Raw genomic sequence first — 20,903 nt, 5'->3', positions numbered from 1 at the left:
GTTTTACACCAAAGGGTGTCACCTGTGCAGAGGAGGAGGCTGAGAGTGCCAAGGGCTTTGCAAAGCCTGGGGAAGGTACCAGCCCCAAACAGCCCCTTTCTCACTCCTCTCCATGTGCTGGAGAGCCAAAGGGAAGCAGAAATCCCTTACATAAACCTTACATCAGAAAAATAGCTTTGTCTCAAGTTGAAATGCTCCATTTCTCCAGGTTTTTTTGCTGTTTTTTTTTGTTATCCCAAGGTCTTATCCCAGCAGGACACAGGGGTGTGGTGTCTCTCTGCAGAGGGACCAGGTCCCCCATCCTGCCCACAGCCATCTGCCCAGACAGGAGATTAAAAACAACCCCAAAGGCTGAAAGAAAAAATGCCTTTGGGAGCTGGGAATCCAAGGCCTGGAGGAGATGGACAGGCTGTGAGTCATGATGGAAATGCTCCCACCATCACACCAAAGATCTCTCTGGCTGCAGCCTGATTTTTATCAGGCATTGATATCCCAAGAGCTTAGCACAGAGAGCAGGAAATCAGGAGGAGGAAACAAAAGACTGCAAAAACCAAATGACTCCTTCCAGCTAAATCCCTGGGAGCAACGCTGGAGGTGAGAGCTTTGGGATGGAGCTGATGTGATGATGCAGGGTGAGGGAGCAAGGAGAGGACATCTCAGGTCAGGGATTGCACCATGAGGGCTCCTTGGGACACAGCAGAGTTTCTACACCCCTCTAAGTGCCTGCTCCAGCTGAATAATTCCACAGCTTTCCCCTTGGATCAGCAAGAACCAAGTGCAGCTTTTATTGTAAAGTTTCTGCAGGTTCTGAGTGGGGCTTTTTTATCCTGGTAACAGCATCAACAGCTTCACCCTGAGGGCTGGGGAGCTCCCTGCCCTGCAGCCCCAGGGGTCTGCACACCCCTGCCCCAGGTAAGGGCTGGATTTCCCCTGGAAACAGCTGGAGCAGCTTCCAAACCAAAGCTGCTGCTTCCAAACAGAGCCTGAGCTGGTGCAAGAAACTCATTAACATCATAAACCAGCCCAGATGTGATCTGAGGCTTCTAATTTGCTTTTTGCAAGAAGCTCAGAATTTTTCTCCTCCCCTTGACCTTCAGAAGAACAAATTCTCCTCTCTTTTCTCTTGCACAGGGATCAGTCAGGTGTGAGATGTCTGGGCTGCTCCAAGGCACTTGGGACAGTGGCAGCATGAACCTACACACTCCTGTCCTGTCCTTTCCCCCTTTCCAGCTTCCCAAGGATCCATTTAGGGCCCTGGACTGGGCAGCACCTGATACCTCGTGCAGTGCTGCCAGTTCCTTCCCAAACCCAGCCAAGAGCAGCAGGTTGTGACAATAAGTTCACATGGGGAGGGTTCCTGTGCTCCAAAATAGCATCTGATTTATGGGGCTAATAAATGATCTGTGTATTTTCCAAGATTGCAAAGCAACCAGAGCATGCTAAAGGCAAAGAGACCAGCTGCATTTTTATTGTTTTGGTTTAAATTAAGGGGTAGGGTTTAAAGATGGGGTTCAATTTTGCCACTGCAGCATGACTGCAAGAATCCATACATCAATCCTTTGGAAAGGACAGCTTCCTCTGTCATTTTTTCCTGGCTTGGCAAGCACCTAATTACCAGCCCATTTTAAAACATCACCCCAAAACTCTCATTATTAGAGTCTACAGAGAAGGGAACTCTGAAATCCAACTCCACTGCGATGGATTTGTGGCACTAAGACTTCTGAAATCAAATCCCCCTGACATTTGGTGCCACAAACTAAAGGGACAAGTGGCAACTCTTGCTTCAAACAGCTCATGGCCAGCAGAAAAATGAGATTATGACACCTCCAAGACAAACCACTCCTTTTCTCCTCAACCTGAGCACTTCCACCCAAAACTTCAAAGAAGAAACATTGGACAGAGGCTTCCTCAGGAGAGAAAAAAGGAATAAACTGCTACCTTGGGATCCACTAATGCTCCAGCCTTGATCAGGTATTTCACAGTTTCCAGGTGGTTGTTTTCTGCTGCTTCCATCAGCGGGGTCCTCTGGTCCTCGGAGCAGGTGTCAATGTTAGCACCAGCCTGTGGGGAGGGCAGGGACAAGGACAGTCAGCAGAGAAAAGATCTAGGAGTAGAGATTAAATAACACTTTTTTTTTTTTTTCCTGAAATTTGGCCATATTAATCATGGGAAAAAATAATAATAAAAAAGAAATAAAATTAGGAAAAAATGCAGTGCAAGTCCACCTGCTCTGGAAACAGCACACACTCTCCTGCCTTCCCCAGCCAGGAAGGAACTGTAAGGAAGCCAACAGCTGGTATTAAATAACTCCTGTTATTAATAGATTTTGTGCTCCTACTTTCTAGATATTGTTTGTGTAACAACTTGGAAAAGTCAGCCTTCCTCCTTTTTCCAGCAGCTTTGTTTTCCCTGGTCTATCATTTAGACTACAACAACCAGCTCTTCTCAATGTCACAAGCAGTAGGAACAACTTGCTGATTTGCAACAGAGGCAGGAGCTGTAAAAAAAAAAATATCCTGGGGATTGGCTAAATATTCTTGTGGAAGTCAATGGCACCAGTTCCACAGAGGTCTCTGAGCATCTGTTCAGTTCAGAGTGCCTTCAGCCAACACATCACTCTTTTCCCAGGAATTAAGGAAGCTGAGAATTTGAGGAACCACCCAAAATTTAAACCCAAAAGGTCTCAGCTCTTGGCAGATGTGTGTGTGTGTGTGTGAGGCTCAGACCTGCTCACAGCAGCTGACTCAGGTTGTTCACCTGGCACAAGGAGCTGTTTTCTGGTGCCTCCCACTGAATTCCTTTGTTTTGACTCTTTTCCCCAGCCAGAGCTATTTAAACCAGAGCAGAGGAGAGGCATCTCAGGTGGAACAAGCTGGGGCCATTCCCAGCCAGACCTCAGGGAGAGACAAGATGAAGCACTTTGGAAACAAACCAACCCTACTCACGAGTTGTAATATCTCACTTGTAATATCTCACAAGCTTTGCTCCTTTTCCTCATTCCACTGTCTTCACAGTGATTTCAGTGAGAGCAGCCAGGAAGGGCCATTGCTGCCTTCAAACAGCACCTGAAAGCCTCCAATTCCAGGTGCTGAAATGCACCAGGATCATTTCCAAGGGCCACTCACTGCTGCCTTCTCAACAGCTCTTTAAGGCTTCCCAATCCCAGAGGATAAACAAAACACTTCCACTCACTCCACAGACCAGGTACACCAGTACAAAAATAGAAAAACTATTAAGTTTTTAATCCTTTTTCTCCTTCACATTGTTTTGGAGCAGGCTCAACAGCTTTGACCATCTTCCCTCAGTTAGAATCCAAATCTCAGACAATAAACCAAATTTGCACCTTCCCTTCACTCCTTTCCACATATGAGACATTTATGCTGCAGAGGAAAATCCTGCTGGTTTTGACAGAAGGGAAAATCCTCAGGTTTTGACAGAAGGGAAAACAAGGTCTGGCAGCTTCCAAGGCTTCCAGAGCCTCACTGCCCTCATCATCAACAGCAACCTGGCTTGGAGAGCAAAACCAAGAGCTTGGAGATCTCCTGCAGCCTGGCAGCACATCTGGCAGTGCGGGCACATCTGGCAGTGCATCAGGATGTCCTGGCACATCTGGCAGCTCAGTCAGCCTGTCCTGGCACATCTGGCAGTACATCAGGCTGTCCTGGCACATCTGGCAGTGCCCAGCTCTGGCTGTGCTCAGGCACAGATTCCCCCCCTGCCCCAAACCTTGCCCTGCTCCCTGCCTGGAGAACAGCCCAGCAGGACAATTCCAGCTGTGTCCTCCAAACCCTCCCATTCCTCTGCCCCACTCCTCCCTCAGCAAACCCTGGGATGGAGGAGGATTTTTACAGGATTTCCCACTGCTGATTCCCATCCCAAATCCCCCAGGAAAAGGTTTGTCCAGAGGGCTGGGAGTGCAGACACACCTGAATGAGCATGTGGCAGATGTCCACGTGGCCAGACTCGGCGGCAGCATGGAGAGGGGTTCTCTTACTCTGATGCTCCATTTTAAAATTAGGGTCAATCCCATCCACTGCAAGGACAGAGCAGAGACACTTTCAGGCACAGTTCAGAGATTGAAGTGTAACAGGAGAATCACATCTCAGCTTAAAGGCTTTTAAAGGATGGATTCCCAGCCCATCCTCAGCCCTGCTCACGTCTCGCTGCACGTTTCACCGGAAAGCTCTCGGGGCAGTCCCCTGCACATTCAATATGCAACAGCCCTCAAACCCGGAGCTCAGAAACACCATGGAATTCAATACCTTTTTGAGGCATTACTATCTCTCCAAAGGCCACATCCCTCAGCTTCACAATTCATCTCAAAAACAACAAAACACCACACGAGGATAAAAAAAGAAAAACAAATGCTGCTTGGTTTAAATCAACCCAGAAACTGGGAACAACAAAGAGTTGGTACCACCTGGCCTCTGTCTCACAATTAATATTAAGTGATCCTGGAAATCCAGAGCTGCAACATGGATGGAATTTCTCCACACAGGCTCAGGATTCTGGCCAGAGATTCTCACAGCTGTGCAGAGACTGACGGATGATGCTGACAGCCAGACAAAGATGTCTGGGCATGATAACATGTTGTGTATGATGAGGCTGTGGTTAAATATCAATGAATAGCATTTCTGTGCTATTGAAGGCAGGAACAATGGAGCAAACACTTGCTAGACAAAAAATAATAAAAAAAAAAAAAAAAAAAAAAAAAAAGGAACTGATAAAGGGCAAGAACAGAGAGTGTCCAAAAATGCACAGCAAAGTACTGGAGTGGAAAGGAAGCATCCTGAGGAAACATTGTGTCCTTCAGAGGGGGAAATTCCTGGGGAATATTCCATGCTAAAAACAAGCTCAGCAGCTCAAAAGCATTTGGTGATAGGTAACTCTGTACCCCAAAACAAACCCCTTGGATTGAAGGCTCTTCCTTTTTGCTTTCTTGCTGATGGGTCTTGGCTTAAGCTGCCTCTCACCTTTTCCCTCTCTACTGGATGCAAACACGTATCCCACGGATGGAGAGGGGATGGGATAAACCACACAGAGGTCATTCTGGGGACACAACCAGCTGCTCTGGATAAAACCAGGCTCAAATGCAGACATCAGTGGGGAACAGCGCACATTTCCCAGAGAGATGGAGCCCTTCCCAATGACACATCAGCCTCTCTGCTCCCGGGGGCACTGGGGAGATGACGTGGTGCCCTGCTGGGAAGAGGCTGCTGGCACAGCCTGGCAGGAGCTGGGAGTGCTGCCAGACAGCCCCTGGCCTGGGAAGAGGCACCTACCCAACATCAGCAGCACCTTCTGCAGCTCCCCTTGCCTGGCAGAGAAGTACAACTGCTTCGGGTGGAACCGCAGCTTCTTGGGCCTGCAGGAGGGGGAGAGAGGCAGAGTGAGCCCCAGGGAAGGATGGGCAGGAATGGGGATGGGAATGGGAATGAACCCCCAGGGAAGAACAGGCAGGAATGGGAATGGGAATGGGAATGGGAATGGGAATGGGAATGGGAATGGGAATGGGAATGGGAATGGGAATGAACCCCCAGGGAAGAACAGGCAGGAATGTCACTCCCTCACTGCCACCCACGGGCCTGACAAAGCTCTGGGCTCATCCCCCAGCGTGGGCAGCAGGGCAGGGGGAGTTCTGCCCCTCTTCCCCACTCAGGTGAGACACCACCTCTAAATCTGGGATCCTCAACATGAGGAGGACGTGGAACTGCTGGAGTGAATCCAGAAGAGGCCACAGAGCTGCTCCCAGGGCTGGAGCCCCTCTGCTCTGGAGCCAGACTGAGAGAGCTGAGGGTGTTCACCCAGAGGAAAGAAGCTCCAGGAAGAGCTCAGAGCCCCTGCCAGGGCCTAAAGGGGCTCCAGGAGAGCTGGAGAGGGACTGGGGACAAGGGATGGAGGGACAGGACACAGGGAATGGCTTTGGGCAGGGCTGGATGGGATTTTGGGCAGGAATTGTTCCCTGTGAGGGTGGGCAGGCCCTGGCACAGGGTGCCCAGAGCAGCTGTGGCTGCCCCTGGATCCCTGGAATGGACATTGGGGCTTGGAGCAGCCTGGGACAGTGGGAGGTGTCCCTGCCCATGGCTGGGATGGCACTGGATGAGCTTTAAGGTCACTTCCAACCCAAACATTCTGTGATTTTCTGATACAGCTCCAGAAAAACAAGTCTCCAGAAGGAGGTTTGAAAACCTGCAGCTCCAGCACCAGCCAGTCCTGTTCCAATGAGAGCTGGATCTGTCCAGTGCTGCTCAACAACAGATTCTGGGTCTCACTGCTGTGAACAGGAGCTCCCAGAAGTTACAGCTGAAGAGCCTGTGAAAAACTAAATCCTCCAGAGAAATCAATAAGACATTTTAGAGCTGTAACAGTTCTCCCAAATCTGTTGGGGATGACTAAAGAGTGAAGTGAACAAAAAAAAGCTCTGAGTTGGACTAAAATCCAGAAAAGCCTAATCTTGTTTTCCCTAAGCTCAGCAACCTTGCTGGGAACTGGAGTGACCCAATGATCTTTTCCTTACTTTTCAGAGTCCAGGGCAATCAGGGCACTTTCCAGAGTTTCTTTCACTGGTCCCTGGGTCAGGCTAGTTGTGGGCTTTGGAAAAACTGAAGACCCAGCGATGTCAAACCCTTCAGCAGCTGAACTTTCTGGCTTGTCTTCCTCTGACAACCTTGTCCCAGCGCCACTGAAGAGGGAAAATGAGACACAGCCAAAGCACAACCATTAAAAATATACAACGAGGTCTCTCTTGTGCCAAAAAAAAGAAAGCAAATGCATTTTAAATACAGATCAGTACAACTGAAATCGAAACCCAAAGCAGTATCTTTTACAGCTTTTTCGGTAAGAACTTGCCCCAGAAAGGAATTGCACTGCTCTCTGACTACAGCTTGACGTGCTCTGAGCTACAGCAGACCCAGGAACATGGGGCAAGTCTTGAAGCACCTAAACAAGGCCAGATGGGATGGGAAGTCAGAGCTCAGCTCAACAGAGGGCTGGTATGATTTGTGTTTTAACTTCTCTCTTTGGACTTGTGCTTTGTGGGTGAGAGTCAGGAGCTGCAGAGGGGAATCACAATATCAAGTTGGCAATACCAACTAATTATTCCACTCCTAACAACAAGAGGAGGGAATGGTTTAACTCCTGAACCCTCCAACCTCCTGAGCTCTCCCTCAACTCTGGTTTAACTCCTGAACCCTCCAACCTCCAGAGCCTCTCTCTCAACTCTGGGGCAGCGAGTGACACCAAAACACCCCCAATGCAGATTCCTGCAGCTGAGCCAGCCTGGGCAGCACTCAGCTCATCATGGGAGGACCCCAAACATCCAAACCAAAGCCTGGTGTGACAGCAGGCTGGATATCCCCCCCTGTGTGCTCCCTCCCCAGCTCACCTCCCCGTGGTGGTGTCGGCCCTGCCCTCCAGAGCTGCTGGTTTCTGCTGCTCGTAGCTCAGGGACACGGTGGAGGTGGTGTCAGCCTTGGCTATTGTCACCTCCTTGGCCTTGGAGGCCTCCTCTCCACAGTGAGGGCAGTAGCTGGTGTCGTTCACCTGCGAGGCACAGCTCTTGTGGAAGCGGTGGGAGATGCTGCTCTCGGGCTGACACTCCATGAAAGTGCCCTTAAAAAACCACAGAAGAAGGAGTTCAGTCCCTGCTCGACCCCTGCTCGGCCCCTTCACACGCTCCAGACACTCCTCTCACCACCTCTCTCGGCCCTGCTGCATCCAGTACAGTAAAGAGAGCACTGCCACTTCTTTAGAAGAGAACAAAACCGAGGTAAAGGGGGAAAAACTCACTTGGTTAAGGACTGCAAAGCAAGGTTTTTGAATTGTGCTTGGGAAACAGAACAAAGAAGTCCCGATTTCCAGCTCTTCCCTCTAAGGCTTGAAGTTCTCGCTTCTGTCTCTAGAAGTGCCAGTGCACTGTAAGGACGCCCCCAAAACTGGAAAAGAAAACCTCAGAGCTGTGCTGAGCCAGCATTAAAAACTACCTGAGACACAGCTGTACACAAACCATTCAAGAACCTGCACGAATCTGGCATTGACTTCGCTGTAACTCCAATTATGTGATTCCTTCTGCCTGGACCAGCCTAATTAACCCAAACAAACTGACTGCTCATGCAACAAACTGGGCAATTCCTCTGGAAATTCTTTTCCCTTTCTAGCAAAGTGCCTGCAGCTGCTGTGCAGGGCCCCAGGACTCCCTGCCTGTGGTGTTGGTGCTGCCTTGAAGCCCTGCTGTGCTCTGGGTTGGGGATGGCACAGACAGACACTCTGGGTTCACCTCTGTGAACACTCTGAGCTGTGAACACCTCTCAGCACACTGAAAGATGGAAGAGAGTGCAAGGAAAGGCCAGTCAAACCCCCTCTTCTCCTCAATTCAGTCCTCCCAAGCAAGCTAATTAACTCTATTTCAGCTTTGCGAAATGCCTTGAAGGGTTTTGAGGATTTTTATCTTCTAAATGATCTTAGACTCAGCAGGAAAACCCAGGGTGGCTCCATTTACTACAATAATCCTTGAGACTACTGCAGCATCTTCCCTTGAGTCATCTTGAAAAACACCAGCATCACACAATTAAGCCTCATCATCACTCTGTGAGGCCTCAGTTGGTGCCTTTCAGCTTTATCCACAGGCAAAGCAGGACACTGACCACTAAAGGACTGCACCAAGTCCCTTCAAAGCCTCGGTGGCAGAGGTGGAAGAAGCAGCAGGAGATCACAGAGTGGTTTGAGTTGGAAGGGACCTTAAATCTCATCTGGTTCCACCCCCCTGCCATGGGAAGGGGCATCTTCCACCATCCCAGGCTGCTCCAAGCCCTGCCCAACCTGGCCTTGGACAATTCCAGGGATCCAGGGGCAGCCACAGCTTCTCTGGGCACCCTGTGCCAGGGCCTGCCCACCTTCACATGGAAGAATTTCTTCCTAAGATTTAATCTTCCTAATTTCTAACCTAAGTGAGATCTCCACCACTGCCTTGGTCCAGTGCCATCACTCAGGTTCCCCATCCTGAGGGGACACAGAGATGGGGGCACAAGCCAAGACATTTTTTTTGGATGTGATTGATCTCAGTACACAGAAAGAAAAACAACAAACCCTCGTTCCAAAGAAATTCCAAAGGCAAGACTTCCAGCATGTGAAATCCCTTCAGTAACACCCCTTTGGGGGGGGGTCTCCAGGAAGATTAAAGGTGATGATTTCAGCTGCCTTCACACACATTCCTATTGAAAACACCTCCTGACCTGCTGTGGAACGAGATGGGGCTGATGCCAGGAAAGTCAGGAAACCCTTTTTAGGGACCATTTCTCCACCTTCAGCTTCCAGCTATTGCAACAGGTTACCCCCTTCCCTAGATCGAGAGCACGGACTTACTGCAGTGCAAAAGTATCCACAGCCAGGGCAACACTGGTGTTTCACCATCCTCCCTCTATGGTCCTCACACAGCACCAAAAGCTGGACTTTGTTAGACGGGCGCATCAGTTCATACTTAACCACACTGTTTGTGCATCGGCCCAGCTGGAACAGGAGAAATTAAAGGAAATGAAATTACTGGAGACCACAACACTCCCTTGTGCTTGTGCCGAGAGATATTTTTTTCTTTTTTTTTTTTTTGTACGCTGCCTCGAGGAGGCCTGGCTTTTTCACAGGAATTCAGCTGTGTGTGCCAGAGAGCATTAGCAGTGCAGCAGGAAGCTGTGAAAGCTGCTCTCAGGAAGGAATGCATCATTTACTAAACTAACATGCATGTGCACCCCGAGTCATTTGTTCCTTGCAACAACAACAACAACAACAACAACAACAAAAATGATAACTGGAAATAAGGCAACAGCCAAGCAGCAGAAAGGGGGCAGTCCCAGGGGCCTGACTCACACAACACACACTCTCCTCTTTGCCAGGAAGAGCGGGTGTCAGTGACCAAGAGAACGAGACCATCCGCACTAAATCTTGTTACCGCTCAAAACTCCGAGTCACAGGAAGATAAAGGGAGAAATAATTGCTCCTCATTGCCAGGGAAGTTATCGTCTGTACTGGTTCCAGCACTGGCCCCTGCCCAGACCACAGGGATGAAGAGCCAGGCTTTTCATGAGAGCTCAGCTAAAGTCATGTTTGGAGCAGGTTTTCCAAAGGATTTTGCCAATCTACAGCTCTGGGTTTAAAAATCAGAGAATCACAGAAGCATGGAATGGTTTGGGTTGGAAGGGACCTTGAAGTTCATCCCATTCCACCCCCTGCCATGGGCAGGGACACCTTCCACTGTCCCAGGCTGCTCCAAGCCTTGTCCAGCCTGGCCTTGGACACTTCCAGGGATCCAGGGGCAGCCACAGCTTCTCTGGGCACCCTGTGCCAGGGCCTCATCATCCTCACAGGGAAAAATTTCTTCCCAATCTTCACCTTGGCTTAAAGCCATCCCCCTTTTTCCTATCACTCCATGCCTTCTCATGCCCCACCTTGTCCTGTTCCATAATTGGGGTTCTCTGTTCCCAGCCAGTGCTCCTTGCTCTGCTGCACCAAGAGGGATTCAGCACCTCCTGCAGCCACCACACTGTCCCAGCCCAGCTGCCACCTCCCAGAGTGACACAAAACTCTTTGGGTTCTGTTTCAAGTTCCCCTTGATAATATTCCTGCTTTCCCCACACGCCTGGCAAAAGGGATTTATGAACTAGGAATATAAAGGTGAAAGGCTGCTCCAAGGAAAGGTGGAGAATTTATTGCCCTCAAGACAGAGTCAGTCAGGGACTCTGTGCCACAGACTGTCCCTCTGCTCCAGCCAAGGATTTCCTGCTTTTTCTCAACAAAACTAAACTTTGTCTCTGATTTTTTTCCAATTCCACTCCTGCAGAAGCAACACCCCTGTGGGAAAAGAGAATGGATTTTAACCCGGGCTCATCATTCAGCCTGGAATCTCCAATTCAGCTTTCCCAAATTCCAGCTGCAGAGACTTCCTGTGGTTGGGACACCTTGGTCATTCCTGACCCCAGGGGCTGCAGGGGGGCCACAAGAGGACCATGGACCTTTTCCTGAGCTGAGGAAATTCCACTGACAGGTGGAAATCTGCATTACCTGTGTGAGGAAGACCCTGCACTGTTACGCCACACTTTATTATTTGTTAGAAACTCTAAAAAAAGAGTTCAACGTGATTAATTGCTATTTTCCAACCATTAGAGAGTGCAGCAGGGTGCTCATAACTATTTATAACACTCTCCAAGGACATGACAGCCTGAAGAAGCCACTGTTCACACATAGAATATTCCTCTAACATCTCTGAGTCACTTATCCCATCATTAAAAAGAATCTAACATAAAGCATGGCCTTTGCTATTCCTCCCTGTGATTTATCCAGGGACAGAACTGTCAACTCACCAAAGCCAGGAGCAGGAATTCTTTCACACACCTTGTGTTTGTTTAGAAACCCTGGGGTCCCCCCCTCTCTCTCTCTGATGAGTCTCCCAGGACAATCTTCTCTTCAATGAATCAATTTTGCCATTCTTTGGAAATTCCTCTCTCTCCAGGTTTCCAGCACACAATAACAGAAGCAGAGCTGGTCTACAAACCTGATTATCCCTTTTTCCCTCCATCCACCCTTCTCCTGAGATCCTACAGGAGACTTAGGGATATTTTAACTCCTTGTGCTACCACCAGTGAGTGTCAGAGTGCTGTAGTGAGGCTGAAGCTGGAAAGAAACCCAAGTGCCTCCCAGTAAAAGGAGAACCCACCAAGAGCATTCCTGCCCTGCAGTTCTCACTCTCCAGATTTTTGGAATGGAGTCACTTCTGCCACTTCCTTCCACACTTGTGGAACCAGCAGAGCCCAACCAGCCCAGCTGTGAGCGAGCCAAAGGCGTGGAGTGCAATCCCTGCCAGGCAGTCACACCTGGGGCTGCACAGCTGCCAGCACAGGGGAGCTTTGGGACAGAAAGAGAGGAAGAGAGAGGAAGGCTGGGGCAGCAGAGGCCATGCCAAGCTCCTGAACTCAACACCTGCCCACAGAAAGGTTTGCAGCAGCTCCTTTGCAGCCAAGGGAAACCAGCTCCAATCCTTGACTGGATTTTCTCCCTCTGATGCAGGTTCCTGTGTTTGGCCTGAAGTGTGAATGTTACATCAAGCAGACCCAGCCACACGGGCCAGGACAAGCCTGAGAGACCCACCCAGAGCCTCTCCCAGTGCAGACACAGCACCTGCTCCTTCCCAGAGGCCTCACCCTGGTGCTGCGACAGGCACAGAGTGCTGAGCCCTCACTGAGCCAGGGGACACCGGCCCTGCCATTCCTCACACCAGTGGGTCCCAGTCTAGCAGGCCCAGAGCCCCTGCCTGACCCCACACGTGCTCCTGGCACAGATTTTCACTCTTTTTGGCTTTGTCGTGAGCAGGAAAGGCTGTGGGCAGCCAAAGGACAGGCTCCTACCTCGTTATCCACACTCTCCGTGGCCATGCACTGGTTGTTGGCCAACGTGGTGATCTCTCTGCTTTTGGGGCTTTCCATCCGACAGCTACACAGGGGCACCTCCTGGAGACCATCCACCTCCATTGCTTCAGGCCCATTGGAGAGACCTGGGGCACAGAAAAACACTGAATTAAATCCAGTTTTCTCCCAGGAGAAAGGATCCAGTCCATCAACACCAGCCACGTCCTGTGACCTGTTCCCATTCCATGTCCTGAAATGCTCTCCAGGTTTTAGCACCACTCTCTGTAAAAGAGTCCCTTTCACACCAACTGGAGTTTGAAAAAGCCTCCTGGACTTTTCCAAGTCCAGCCACACTCACTGTGCTGAAATCAAGACTTAAAATCTTCTTAACTTATCACTTCTTCTGAGAAAGCTTCTTCTGAGAAAGCCTCAAAAAGGCAAAGCAATGAGGTGCAGGTTTTTATCAGCCTCTCTCTCCCCTCCCCACAACACCGGGCTCTGGGCACCAGGAAATTTGTAGGAAACCACACAGAGCTGGGAATTTGAATAGGCAGTGGAGTGATAAATAGAGATGATCAGGAAAGCACAAATTCCTATTTGCAAAGGCTTATTACACAGATGGGAAAACAAAATTCCTGGGACTGTTTGGTGCCAGCCACCAAGAATTATTTATTTTGGAAGGGGAACAAACCAGAGAAAGGAAAGCAGAAAGATGCTCCCATGTTCTTGCCTTTTCCTCATCTCCTCTCAGATGTTGAACATTTACAAACCTATGGAAAGGTGGATGAGGGATTTTGAGGAGGCCACTGTGGGAATATTCCTGTGGTTCCTCTGGATTGAAACCAATCACTGGGTCACCCAAGACTGCCAAACACTGGCCTTGTGACAAGGGGTTGATTCTAGTCCTACCCTCCTCTTCCAGTCCTGCACCAAACCAATGTTCTGCAACACAGAAGCCTTTGGGTTTTGGGCTGGCTCATCCTGGAGCACCCCAAGCTTTCCCTACCCACTGCTGTGGGATTGGCTCACACTGGCTGCTGTTTTTCAAGCTTTTGAATGGGAATGGAGAGAAATCTCACAATGAGGTTTTGCAGATTTAATTTCATCCCTGGGGGAGATTGCTCTTCAGCTGCCCTGGCAGTGGGAGCCTCCCCTGGCTCTGACCCTGCCAGCCCAGCACAAGCCCCTGATTTCATCCCATCAGGAATTCCTTCACACAACAAGCTGCAAGCCCAAGCCTGGCTTGGATATTTCAAGGGATATTTCAAGACACGCAAGGCCAGGGAAAGGCCTCGCTGTTTTCATGTAAAATCCTGTCAAGATCTTAAAGGTTTAAGAGTTTTCTCTGGGAGCACAAATCACAAAGCTCATTCCTCGCCTTCTGAGCTGTCACTTCCCTAATCTGTTTGACATCCAGAGGTTGTGGTGAAAGCATCCCTCATCCCTCTGACCCTCCCTTGGTGGGGAAGGCTCCCACCCTCACTTTGATGTGCCTCTATCAAAGGAGCCAGACAAGCTTTGAGGGAGCAGTGGGGGCAGACAGGCAGGTCCAGCCAGGGGATGCAGGATCTGAGGAGAGTTCAGCCCTGGGAGCAGCAGCAGCCTCTCCTCTCCCAGGGCTGAATGAGCCATTCCTGAGGGGGCACTGGCAGCAGTTCTGGGGGGATGCTGAGTGGGGCAGGAGGGCTGGGGCAGTACCTTGGACCCTTGGTGAGAGTATTCCCAAAATAATGTGCTTCACTGGGAACTGGGATCCCATTTACATCCTCATTCCATCCCAGCATTCTCCCTATTCTCACCCACATCCCCAGCCACACCCCCATTCCAAATCCATCCCCATTTCTACCCCAGCCCCATCCCAGTCCCATACCTGTCCTCATGCTCACCCCCAGCCCAGCCCCATTCCCATTCCAGACTATCCCTATCCCTATCTTCATTTCAGCCAGTCCCATTCCCATCATCATCCTCATTCCCATCCCAGACGTATTCCTATCTCAGCCCCATCCCTACCCTCATCCTCATCCCCAACCCAGCCCCATATTTATCCTCATCCTCATCCCCTCTCCATCCCTATCCTCACCCCAATCCCCATCCCCATCCCTTATCCCCACCCCAATCCCGCCCCATTCCCGTTGCTGTGCGCTCTGTGGCCGCCAGGGGGCAGCCGGGGCCCCGCACGGCGCCGCCCGAGGAACAAAGAGACCCCAAACCCGACCCCAAATCCAAACCCGGCCCCAAATCTGACTCCGAACACAACCCTGACGCCAAACCTGACCCCAAAGCACAGTCCTGACTCCAAATCTGGCCCCACACTCAAACTTAAACTAGGCCCCAAACCCAATACTGACCCCAACCCCAAACCTGACCAAAACTCAGACACAAAACCAGCCCTGACTCCAAATCCAGGCCCAATTCCAACCCCAAACCCAACCTCGACCCCAATCCCCAGCTCAAACCCAACCCCAGGCCCAGCCCCAGCTCTCACCTCCCACTGGCGAGGAGAGGATCCCCTTCACCCGGAGATCCAGGGAATCCAGGGACACCTCCATGTACTCCATGCTGTTCTCCTGGCCAGGGCCCTCCCTGCTGCCCAGGGAGGCTTTATAGGCTTCAGCACCTGGATGGGAACAGGGGATTGACACAGACCCCACTCCCTGTGGGAGGGCAGAGCACACGGAATGTGCCAACACCACACCTGGGCACTGCTCTGGTCACACTGAGCTCCCACCTCCAGCCAGGCAGGGAACAAGAAATGGGAATAAATGAGATGAGTTCCATCTCTGCAAGGGCACAAGGAAGGGATGAAGCAGGGCTTGAGCATCCTCCTGCTGCCCAGGGCTCAGGTAACCCTGGCCAGGCAGAGCCTCAGGAGGAGGATGAGACAGGTGACATCCAGTTTAGTTGGAGGGGGAAACACAAAAAGGTCAAGTTTTGCCTCTAAATGAACAGAGCTGCTGCTGGGAGAGATGGTGGGAGAGGCCTCAGCCTGAGAGGGAATTTAGAGAGTGTCTTTGCACTCCCTTGGCTTCACTCTCTCTCCTGGTTTGCTTCTGCCAGCCCAGCTTGGCCAAGGGAGTTTGGTGACCCTTTAAGACCAGCTCCCACCTTTACCAAAGGGGCAGAAAACCTTTCTGCACCTGAAATGAAGAACTGGGCATTTGCTGTGACAGGGATCAAGGGGCCCTGTGGCATCCTGGAGGAAGAGGAGCCAGCCAGGGGAGTGACAGAGCAGGGGCTGAAAAATGGTCCATTCACTCACAAGTACCAAAAAGCTGCTGGTACAAAAATGACCTTTTTGCACTGAATTAGCAAACCCAGAAGAATAAAAAAAAAAAACCTTTGATGGCAGTGGATGCATGAAACCTCAGCAATGAGGCTGAAGGCACAGCTGCACTATCCACTTTATCTCTGCCATGTTGTTACCTTTCCCAAAGAAGAGGCACCACATCCAGCCTGCACTCCTGCATCTCCTCACTCACCTCCCACCTTTCAGAGCTCACTGAAACCTTCTTTGGGGCTCAGTGACTCTGGACAAACAGGAGGGACCCCCTGAACAACACCCACACTTGAGATGGGCCCGAGGCAACTCCTTCCAAATGTTGTAGTTCTTCCCCAAGGAGCAAAAGCTGCACAGGCATCCACACAAGAGCAATGGAGCCTCATTCCAGGGTGGTTCTTTCTTTTCTTTTGGATCTAAAGATGCTCCCTTGAGCTCATGGGACAGGAGTCCACCTGGACACACGTCACAGAGTCCCAGACTGGTTTGGGTTGGAAGGATCTTAAAGTTCATTTCATTCCACCCCAGCCATGGGCAGGGACACCTCCCACTGTCCCAGGCTGCTCCAAGCCCCAATGTCCAGCCTGGCCTTGGACAATTCCAGGGATCCAGGGGCAGCCACAGCTGCTCTGGGCACCCTGTGCCAGGGCCTGCCCACCCTCACAGAGAACAATTTCTCCAGTACAGGTAACATCAACTTCCCATCTTTCCATCTGAAGCCATCCCCCTTCTCCTGTCACTATCTCCCCATACAAAATTCCTCTTCCTCCTTTTTGTAAACCCCACGAGGCCTCTTTTTTTTTTTTTTTTTTTTTTTTTGATACTCTAAAATAAAGGGATTCATGAAGGAAATAAAATTCCTCCAACATTCCAAAGACAAATCCATGTGTTCTGCTGTTACAGTGACACCAGCAGCTCCTGCAGTGAGGGCCAAGCTCCCAACCCAGCCTTGGGAAGGAAGAGTGAGCCCTACAGATTTATAACCCTCAGGTTCTTCCCCCTGCACCTGGAGGGCTGACTTGGAGTGGAATGAAGGAACAAAAACCCCCATTAATTACCTATCACACCGCCTTGTTTCTTTTTATTCCTCCGCCTCCTCTTGCGGGTGGGTTTCAGCCATGGACTGTCCGTCTTCCCTTTCCTCTTCAGCAGCTTCTTCTTGACACTGGACTCGGAGCTCTGAGGAGGCAGAGAGGCCACGAGCACGTCAGGCATGGTGGCTCCAGGGTCCCTCAGCCAGCCCCAGTTGGGCTTTGAAACCAAAGGGCTGCTCAGAGGCCTTTATAGCACTGAAAAGGAAACTCAGGCACACACGTGTGGGTGGATTTCCTGTCAGTTCAGCAGGGCCAGGCTGCACTTTCTCTTCCATGGAGGCCCTCACACCAAGCTCGTGAGCAGAACTGCAGTGTGGGCAGGGATGTGCACACCTCCAGCTTCTCCCAAAAAATAGTTGTAGAATCACAGAGTGTCCTGAGCTGGAAGGGACCCACAAAGATGACCAAGTGCAGCTCCTGGTCCTGCACAAACACCTCACCCTGTGTCTCAAAGGGTTGTCCCAACGCTTCTTCAACTCTGGCAGTTGGGTTTTCAAACTAAAATATTCATATTTCTCCATAAAAAAAATCCACTTTGCACTTGAAGAGCCACCTGGCAGGGCTGGAGTGGACCCAGGGGAACTGAACTGTAGAGCAGCCCCCTCCCTGAGGCAGGCACAGGGCAGCACAGACCAATCATGCAGCAAACACTCAGCCACATGGATGAATCTCAACAGACTGTGGGTTTTGGTTTAAAAAAAAAAAAATCAGTTGTCTGGGGTGGGGTTTCAAAGCCAACATCAGAACAGGAATCAGGGTTTAATGCATCAATCATAAAACTCATGTTCAGACTGAAATTGTTGACTCCTGATGCTTATCCAGCTGCCAGGAAAGCCTTGGAAAAACCTCCTGGTAGCACCAGCAGCTGGATCAGGCTCTGCTCTCCCCGTGAGGGAACACAAGGAGATGAGCCCTGGCTCTCCAGGGTGTCTGTGCTGCCTCAAACCCCTGAGTGTGGGCTCAGCAAGTGGCTTTACCCCAACAGCATCACTCTGCTCGTGGGAGAGAGGTCTGTGTGTGAGCCTGTCCTGTCTGGAGCTGAGTGACTCAGCAGAGCCCAAACCTCTGGCCAGGATGTGGAGATCCCACCTGTGAGACCCAGCCCAAGGCTTGGTGTGGCCTCAGCCACCCAAAACAGGCACAGGCTGCACAGCCCCTGCTCCTCCCGGGCTCCTGGAGGGTCAGAGCACAGGGAACAAGACCCTAAAGAGCTTCAGTGGTTCCCTTGATGTGTTTTGTGTGCACGATTCTACCTTCAGCTCAAAAACATCAAGAATTTTCTCAAGGTGGCTGAAGAAGTTGGGGGTGCCTTAAATGCTGGTTCCTCACCTTGGGAGGCTGTGGAAAGACAGGTTTTAGGGAAAGGGAGTGGACAGAGATAACCAACAAACAATTTAAATTAAAAAAATCATCAAAAAATTAAAAAATCACCTAAATAATAAGTAGAAATCTCCAGCAGCTGCTGAAAGTCTTGACCAAGGTCCTAGGGAGAATGTCTGTCTGTCTGTCTGTCTGTCTGTCTGTCTGTCTGAGTGCTGTTTGTCTCCCTGCTAAGAGCTGCCCATCAGGAACACTGAATTTAGGCTGTGGATTGGGAACAACCCCACCCCAGCAGAACTCCAGGTCTGCTGAGAAAGCTCTGCTGGCTCCTACCATGTGCCAAATGTGGATCTGAGGAACTGGAGCACCCTTAAAACACCTCTGCCAACTTTCAAATGATTAAAAGCAGTCAACACCTTGTTGAAAACAACAAAAAGCCCATTAGTTAGTATCAGAAAGCAATTAATTGTGCCACGGAGCAGGGTTAAGCACCTTGTGGAAAACAATACTCCGCGTGTGGGTGGTTTCAGAGAATGAGTTTTGTCAAGGAGACTTGAAACTGCACCGCCTTGGCTTTGCTCTCTGTCTCTCTCTCTCTTTCTGGCAGCAGTGCAAAGGGGAAAAATTATTATCAACAGGCCACGGGCTGAAAAACACATTTAGCAGCTCAGCTTACCAAGTCAGACTCGTCTCCATCCTCCTCCTCCTCTCCAGATTCTACAGACTCTTGTTCTTCCTCAGACTCGCCATCATCGATCTGCAGCCACCATTTGGCCAAGAACAGAACGGGTCAGTCAGGTCGGGTCCCCCAAAAATATCCCCCAGAGCACCCCCAGTCCCAACCTGTACATTCACTGAGCTCACTGAGTTCCAATTACATCAAGAAAAAAACGTGGGGATGGCAGAGGGAGAAAAAAAAATTAAAATTTGACTCCAGAATAAAGTTTTCCAATTAAATTTTAACTTGTTTGATAATCCCAAACCAGCCTCGTGCCCGTACTGTGTATCAAAATTTGGGAGAAAAAAAGCAAGTAGGTTATTTTAGTGCTTTCCCAAGCAAGATTGGGATGATGGTTCCTATTGGTTCAGGGAATTCCAGAATTACTCATGGTGGGGGTTCTGCAGAGTGGATCCCAAAACTGTAGGGCTGGAACTGGGGGGGAGGTGGGGAGACCCTCACAGGTGCAGGAAATGGTCACCAAAGAGCCTCTCTACCATTGCTGATCCTTCTATACCTTGCAGGTGAAATAAAACCTAAAACTTGCTCCAATCCATGTCCCCCCTCCCCCTGACACCCCCAGCACTGTCCCAGGCCGCTCCTCAGGGCACAGCAATCACCTTCCTGGCGTTGTCTACGTCAGACACGCCATCCTTGGAGGTCCTGTTGTCATCCACAGGAAACCCAGGCACCTGATCTGCCCCGTGATCATCCTCCTCTTCCAGCTCATCAGAGTCCTCCTCCTCAGAGTCCACGTCTATGCTCTCTCCATTGACATGAGGGCTGCCATCCCCCAGCTCCTTGTCACTCTGGAAGTCACCCCAAGACACAAAGACAACATCAATCCCTGGGACAGAGCAGCTCCATCCATCCATCCATCCATCCATCCATCCATCCATCCATCCATCCATCCATCCCAGATTCTCCTCTGTGCTTGGAGCTCTGAAGGTGGTTGTGTGTCCCTCCAGAGCTCCTGCCAAGTGTCACCTCACCCTGCTGGACCCTGGGGTGACTCAGAATGAAGTAAAAAAAGCATTTCCTCAAGTGATGTGGCAGTGGGGACATGAGGACTCAGTCCAGACTCACAGGGAGTGAGGAGAGGAGAACCCCATTCCAGCTCCACCAGGGATGCAAGGAAGGTTTCCAGGGAATGGAAAGGGAAGGTACAGCACACAGGGATTTTCATATCACTCCTTGAAATCCTTGAATTCTAGGACCAAAACTTCAGGGCATAGGTCACAGCAAAAGCAGAATTGAACCAGGAGCGAGTCCACGTCTAAACTTTTATTAGTAGCCAAGTGTTTTTCTGTACAGCCTCAAGCAGCAAGATGAGACCTTGAGGACTAAAAGAAAAAGGGGGATGCTTGAAATCCCTCCAGTTGCCCAGGATTCATAGGAGAGAAGGGGAATATTCATTGGAAAAAGTTTGTTTAGGAGCTGATAATCTGAACAGCCACTCTGGAACAGACATTCCCAAATCACCAAGGCTGCTCTGGGCAGGAAGATGCTGCCAGATGTTGATCCCAACAAGCCCAGCACATCCCTGCACCTCCACACGGCTTTGGTGCCCAAAAAAAGGGACAACAACCACGTGCAGTGGGCTCAGTGCTGCCCTTACCTTGGCACCCACAGAGGAATGAGTTATGCTCTTAAACATCTCTATCATTGTTCTCTGTTTTAACACTTTGGTCTTTTTCTTGGGAACCAGGCTATAGGTTCCCATTCTCCGTTTTTTCTTCCGAGATACTGCAGCAGCTGCAAAAGAGAAGCAGAGGGAACACAAAGTTTGCTGAGGAATGAAAAAAGAGGGGGAGAGAGCAGGGGCTGCACTGGAGAGGGACTTTGGACAATGGCCTGGAGGGACAGGACACAGGGAATGGCTTTAAGCTGTCAGAGGGCAGGGCTGGATGGGAGATTGGGCAGGAATTGTTCCCTGGGAGGGTGGGGAAGCCTTAGAATGAAATCCTCAAAAAGCTGTGGCTGCCCCTGGATCCCTGGAATGGACATTGGGGCTTGGAGCAGCCTGGGACAGTGGGAGGTGTCCCTGCTATGGCAGGGGTGGAATGGGATCTGAAAGGTCCAACCCAAACCTTCTGTGATTCCAT

The 20,903-nt window shown here is 50.5% G+C and overlaps 1 protein-coding gene across 16 annotated transcripts in view; it reads right to left on the bottom strand.

Moving 5' to 3' along the window:
- EHMT1 (euchromatic histone lysine methyltransferase 1) overlaps nucleotides 1-20,903 on the bottom strand; it is a 116,013-nt gene that overhangs the window by 18,405 nt on the left and 76,705 nt on the right. For 14 of the 16 annotated variants that reach the window (XM_083875777.1, XM_083875780.1, XM_083875770.1 and 11 more), the window contains 12 exons: nucleotides 20,417-20,553; nucleotides 19,419-19,607; nucleotides 18,757-18,837; nucleotides 16,725-16,845; nucleotides 14,875-15,006; nucleotides 12,390-12,535; nucleotides 9,361-9,504; nucleotides 7,385-7,611; nucleotides 6,518-6,682; nucleotides 5,283-5,365; nucleotides 3,927-4,033; nucleotides 1,939-2,061 (listed from right to left, as the gene is read on the bottom strand). In XM_083875777.1, coding sequence (XP_083731903.1) covers nucleotides 1,939-2,061; nucleotides 3,927-4,033; nucleotides 5,283-5,365; nucleotides 6,518-6,682; nucleotides 7,385-7,611; nucleotides 9,361-9,504; nucleotides 12,390-12,535; nucleotides 14,875-15,006; nucleotides 16,725-16,845; nucleotides 18,757-18,837; nucleotides 19,419-19,607; nucleotides 20,417-20,553 — 1,655 coding nt within the window. The remainder of the gene's footprint in view (nucleotides 1-1,938; nucleotides 2,062-3,926; nucleotides 4,034-5,282; nucleotides 5,366-6,517; nucleotides 6,683-7,384; nucleotides 7,612-9,360; nucleotides 9,505-12,389; nucleotides 12,536-14,874; nucleotides 15,007-16,724; nucleotides 16,846-18,756; nucleotides 18,838-19,418; nucleotides 19,608-20,416; nucleotides 20,554-20,903) is intronic. The other 2 variants (XM_083875782.1, XM_083875774.1) reach the window with 1 other exon arrangement.

This window comes from Zosterops lateralis (assembly GCF_965231275.1).
Source record: "Zosterops lateralis genome assembly, chromosome: 20".
NCBI classification, from domain to species: domain Eukaryota; kingdom Metazoa; phylum Chordata; class Aves; order Passeriformes; family Zosteropidae; genus Zosterops; species Zosterops lateralis.
Note: the sequence above shows the minus strand (reverse complement) of the source record. Positions and strands in the feature narration are given on the sequence as shown.